Source organism: Typopeltis vanoorti, chromosome 26 (genome assembly GCF_054136105.1).
Source record: "Typopeltis vanoorti isolate ZY-2024b chromosome 26, IOZ_Tvanoo_1.0, whole genome shotgun sequence".
In the NCBI taxonomy this organism is placed as follows: domain Eukaryota; kingdom Metazoa; phylum Arthropoda; class Arachnida; order Uropygi; family Thelyphonidae; genus Typopeltis; species Typopeltis vanoorti.
In genome coordinates, this window is record NC_143574.1 from 6,168,248 (window position 1) to 6,174,247 (window position 6,000).

A 6,000-nucleotide genomic window follows, 5' to 3' on the forward strand; every position below is an offset into this window, starting at 1 on the left:
AGGATACCACCAATAATCCTGAGATCTAAGGAAAAATGGTCGTCACTTGCACGAATGATGAAGAACAATAACATCAAGTTCTCATCAGCCAAAAACACAAATGATGGAGTCCGCATACAGCCGGAAGGAACAACGGACTGCCGCCAGCTCACCAGGCTTATGGATGAACAGAAACTACCATACCATATACTTATCAACTAAAAAGTGAAAAGAACCTTAAGGTGGTGATCAGAGGATTGGTAGAAAACATAACATCAGAAGAGATAGCTACTGACCTCAGATCACAAGACTTGGAGCCAATCAAGATTTCTCGTATGTATAGAGCGGACAAGCGTCCCATGCCTCTGGTCTTAGTGGAGATCGGTAAAGATCAGAGAGAAATCTATGATCTCAGAATAGTCTGCAACTTAGTGATCAGGACTGAGCCACTGAGAAGAAAGGCATTGGCTGGTCAATGCCAAAAATATGGACATGCGCAGACGCTGTGCAGGGCAGAGTACAAATGTGTAAAGTGCGGTAACAACCATCCCTCACACATTTGCACTAAGCCACGGACAACGCCTGCAAAATGTGCAAATTGTGGTGGCCCACATCCAGCCAACTATAAGGGCTGTTCTTTCTGCCCATCTAACCTGTCGAAGACGAGAGAGGCAACATCCCCGCCCACTCAGAAGCGTGGCACACAACCTGCTCCGGAAGTCATAGCGGGGACAGTAACACCCAACAAATCATATGCCTCCGCGGTCTCTTCACATAACATGCCGGGATCGAGCAGCTAAAACTCCACCGCAACGCTTGCCGTTACTCTGGGAGAGATGTTACTGGCATTCAGCAAAACAGACCCCTCCCAGGCTGACACCAACAAATTCCTGAGGAACACCCAAGTCATTTTCACAATGATTAATGGATAATCCGGCCAGCACAACGAACTCTTTACAGATCGCATTTTGGAATGCCAACGGTCTCAATAATAAACTCCTGGAGCTACGAGAATTTGCAGACCGCTACAAAATTGATATACTCCTGATAAATGAGACTCACCTCCGACCCTGTGATAACCCTAAACTCAGATATTACTCATTGCTCAGAAACGACAGATCTAATGCCAGAGGTGACGGTACTGCCATTTACGTCAAGAGGAACATCCGACATAATGAAATCAAAGAGATCAACACAACAAATCTGGAAAATACTGGTGTCGAAATCCACACCAATCGGCACCGCAGGCAGTCTCAAAATATTCTCAGTCTATAACCCCCCTGGCAACACTCTATTATCCTCTGATCTTTCTCAGCTGCTCGATACAACTGAAGCAACAATTGTGGCAGGTGATCTTAACTCTAAACATCCACTATGGAATAGCAAAGGCTTCAACAGCAACGGACACGTTCTACACAACTTCGCCTCACTAAGGAACATCGTTATCACAGGCCCGGCTGAACCAATGCACTACGGGCCGCGAGGCAGACCAGATGTGCTTGACATTGCCATCTTCAAGAACACATCATATCACTTTCAACTACAAGTCGTTAATGACCTCAGTTCTGATCACAATCCAGTACTTTTAAGCCTGGGAGGGGATCCAGAACTCATTCCCAGCCAGACGTGTATTAACTTCAAAAAATTTAATACTACTCTCAGAACCCTAATAGGCTCAGTACCAACTATCTCTTCGCGAGAAAAAATTGATGCAGCGGTCCAGTACCTTGAAAATAAAATACATGTTGGCTTATCTGCAGCCTCCACTGCCCACATCCCAGTCCAAGAAAACCTACTTCCGGAAGACATCCACACTTTAATCCGCAATAAAAATAAGATCAGGCGCCGCTATCACACCACACTCTCTCCTCAAGATCGCCAGGAGCTAAATAGAGCGACGAATTTAATTCGCTACGCATTCAAAGATTACAGAAACCAAGAGTGGGAAAGAAAACTGTGTTCCCTTGAAGCGGAAGACAACTCCATATGGAAGATGACTAAAGCTCTCCGAACGAACCGCTCTGCCATACAGCCCATTCACGGTGAAAGAGGTATTGTCTATAGAGATGATGAAAAATCTGAACCCTTTGCAGACGCCCTACAACTTCAATGTAGCCCAAATTATGCACATGCAGACTTATTTTTCATAGAGAGAATACACAGACATGTCCGAAACGCACTACGCCAGCCCTGCAGCCGTGAAAATGTCTGCAATACTTCGCCTAGAGAAGTCTACTCCATAATAAGAAAAATCAACAACAAAAAAGCCCCAGGACCAGACGAAATTACAAATAAAACCATCAAGGCGCTCCCGCATAAGGCAATAATGCACCTCGTTGCCATTATTAATGCAATACTCCGTTTTAGTTACTTTCCCACTCGATGGAAACACGCAGACATTATTCTCATCCACAAACCAGGTAAGGCGCCACAATTCCTGCAAAACTACAGACCAATCAGCCTTTTATCATGCCTGGGAAAGATAGCGGAAAAAGTCATTCTAAACCGACTGCAGGCTGACGTGGACAAAAACAACCTGATCCCGGGTGAACAATTTGGCTTCCGTGCTGACCATAACACTACCCAACAGGTCCACAGGTTGACAGAATTCATTACAACTGGTTTCAACTGGGGACAACACACAGGAGCTATCTTTCTCGACGTTGAAAAAGCCTTTGATAAAGTGTGGCACAAAGGCCTTGTATATAAACTACTTACAGCTAACATACCTCTCTATCTTACCAAACTCAGAGACTCCTTCCTAAAAGACCGGAAATTCCAGATGAAGCTGCACGGACTCAGATCCTCACCGAGAAGAATCACCGCGGGCGTCCTCCTAGGATCACTACTTTCGCCACTACTATTTATCATCTTCGTCGCAGATATCCCAAACGCAGTATCAACCACCATTGCTAGCTATGCGGACGATATGGCGATTCTGAGCAGATCTCTCAGACCACACTTAGCCACGCAGCGTCTACAAAACGCAGCAACTAGCCTGGAAGACTGGTTCAGGAAATGGAGAGTAGAAGTCAATGCAGAGAAAAGCAAAGCAGCAATTCACCCAAACAAACTCATTAGAGAGTCATCTAACTACGATGAAAAAGACAGGTGGAAGCACAAGCGCCCCCCCAAAGCGGCTCTGCTCATCGGTACACTCCCACACAACCCTAAATTGGGCGAGCCAGGTGCTCAATAATCTCTTAATAATTTAAATCAACTTCCTAGCGATGAAGGGATTATAATCCACGGGATTGAGATCCATCTAGCCACAGAAGTTAACAGTTAACAGTTGCTTCGCAATTCCTGATTAACAGATTACTTTGATTATTATTTGTTTGGATTACAGTCTTACTTGGGGGAGGGGAGGAAGTGTTAACAACAAACAAGAGCAGGAGGAATAGGAAATTAAAGTTTTTTTAAAGAAAATCCACCTTTAAAAATAGATTTTTTTTTTAAATATTTAAGTATGATTTATTTAGAGATTTATTTTAGAGATTAGAGAAAAAAAAATTTTTTTTTTTATTTAGAGATTTATCACAATCATATAAAACGTTTGTACAGACTGGCCAATAAAGATTGAACTCGTTTGTGGAGGATATTTTCCGAATGTGCTTTGAAATTCATATTTTTAAGAGTTGCTCTGTTTAATTAATTCCAAAATAAATATAATTTAATGCTTCATGTTTATTTTCAAATTGCCTTTATAGTCACATCGGTAACAATTGCTTCGCTAGACAAATCACAGGAAAGGAAGAAAAAAAAAAAGGCTTATAGACTCGATTCTGGTCAGTAACTAGAAGAATGTTCGGTCTGTTTTCAATGGTTCCCAGTGGTCGATCTTTGACGCAGTTATTTATTTCTTTATCTCATTTTTTTTTCTCCCGATTTTCGTCGTTTATATTTATTTATATTTATTAACAGTGGTGGCTCGTGGCTTGAAATCGTGGGGGCGCTGCAACTTTTGAAATATACATACACACTGTAAGTACGATGTATACGTGTTTGGATAAAATATCAAAATTATTCATATTTGGTCTTTGTATATTTAGTAAACACAAAACTTATTCTTATATAAGACCATCGGTTTAATACAACTATGTTCAAGAACGCCTACTGTCTAACTTTGTCAAGACTAAAACGGTGAAATAATAATAAATGCTAAAAACGAAGTAATACAGAACCGTTTACATTCTCGTTACATGCACACATTGTCACGCGAGCTGTTAATTTTGGTGTACTAACTTGTAAACGGTTTTGTATAAGTTTTTTTGCATTTATTATTTTTTCACCTTTTTAGTCATGACAAAGCTAGACAGTAGGCTAGCGAAACTAGTAGGCGTTCTTGTACATAGTTGTATTAAACCGATGGTCTTATATAAGAATAAGTTTTGTGTTTATTAAATATCAAAATTATTGGTAAACATTTACAAAAAATGAAACATGAAAAAATATTATTTATTATCAATAAAATTATACAGTTTAGTATAATTCGAAATTACTTAAAAATAAAATCCATTATCATAACCCAATTAATGTTCTAAAATAAAAAAATAAAATCTGTATCAAATGTTATGTCTTTAATTGTAATGTCCAAATATTTAAAGAGACGGAGTAAACACGATGAGCACTACGAACACTCTACTACTGGCGCAAACTGCATAGAAACAACAGTGGAACTGCGCGACTGACAGTGTCGCATTACGCTAATAGCTCGTATCTCACTATGACGTGCATATGCTTGCGCGCGTAGCTATGACACTGTGGTAAACACAGTGCTGCTAGCGCCCTCCTAAGTGCTACAAGATGGATTTTTATTATTTTTTATACAAAATAAAAGAATGGTATAGGATTGTTGATGATAGAATTAAATATTACAGGCAAATATAAATGAATTAATAAATATTTTTACATATCGAGAAAAATTGGGGGTGCTGCAGTTCCGCAGTGCCTATGCACGAGCCGCCCCTGCCCAGCACACTACCAAGTAGGTGTTCATAGTTTTTCGGGAACCTAGATTAAAGTACCTCCTTAATCTAGGTTCCCGATATATAAATCTTAGAATTATTTGAAACTGGATAGACTCAAAGGCTAGCCTTTGAGTCTAAGTAACCTCTAAGTAACCAGTCGGATGTAGAATTTTTTTTTTTTTTTTTTTTACATTGCACCTTTAAAATATTATATTTTAGATAAAATAATTTGAAACTGTTTTGTTTAAAAAGCGCGTTTTTAACCACTATACTTTAGTAAATAAAATAGCACATAATTTTATTAAAAATAAATCAGACATTAATACTGAATGTCGAATTCATCAACAGAAATGTTAATAAAATATTTTAAAAAACATGCACTAAAGTTAAAAATACTCACTTTTAAATGGAGCTAGATTGCAAATAGTTACGCCAGGATAAGAAGGGATTTTATCGTCTGCTTCAGTTTCATTGGTTGGTGGTTCTTTTACGGACACTATGGAATGGAACTGTGAACCTTTCGCATAATTTGAAATGAGGTAACCTACATGGAAACAGAGAACTGTAGTTAACACTCCTATAATTAGCATCCAAAGCCGCCTTTTCCACTTTGCTGGTTGGTTAGATATATGAGACAATCCGTGTATTGTACACGTGCAGAAGAAATGATTAGTTACTGAATCATAAGGGCAGTCTGATTTCCTCAAAGCATCTTGGTTGTTGACATTTTGAGCACTCTGTTCTAAGTCCGTTGGAGAAATTCGTAATGCTTTGGGCATGACTTTTCTAATTTATTCATTTATCAATTAGACGCATAAAATTTTATTTTTTTGATATATCTTTGTTTTCAATTTGTTTATTAACAAAGCGCTGCTAAGACTAACGGCAGTTCGTAAGCATGTGTTTGTTGCTAAATGTAAAATTGAATCCGGATTTCATAACATTATTGGAAAATCAACTTTGTGCTACACAGGAGTAAGAAACTCCACTGGTCTGTATCGGATTAAGGTGAAATTATCTATATACAGTACTTCTAATGCATAGCCAGTAG

At 39.1% G+C, this 6,000-nt stretch overlaps 1 protein-coding gene across 1 annotated transcript in view; it reads right to left on the reverse strand.

Moving 5' to 3' along the window:
• The window catches only part of LOC150092286 (acid-sensing ion channel 1B-like), a 103,212-nt gene extending 97,484 nt beyond the window's left edge, over window positions 1-5,728 (reverse strand). The window contains exon 1 of the mRNA XM_090414837.1: window positions 5,350-5,728. Within this exon, the coding sequence (XP_090270963.1) occupies window positions 5,350-5,728 (379 nt within the window). The remainder of the gene's footprint in view (window positions 1-5,349) is intronic.
• Between the last annotated feature and the right edge of the window lie 272 nt (window positions 5,729-6,000).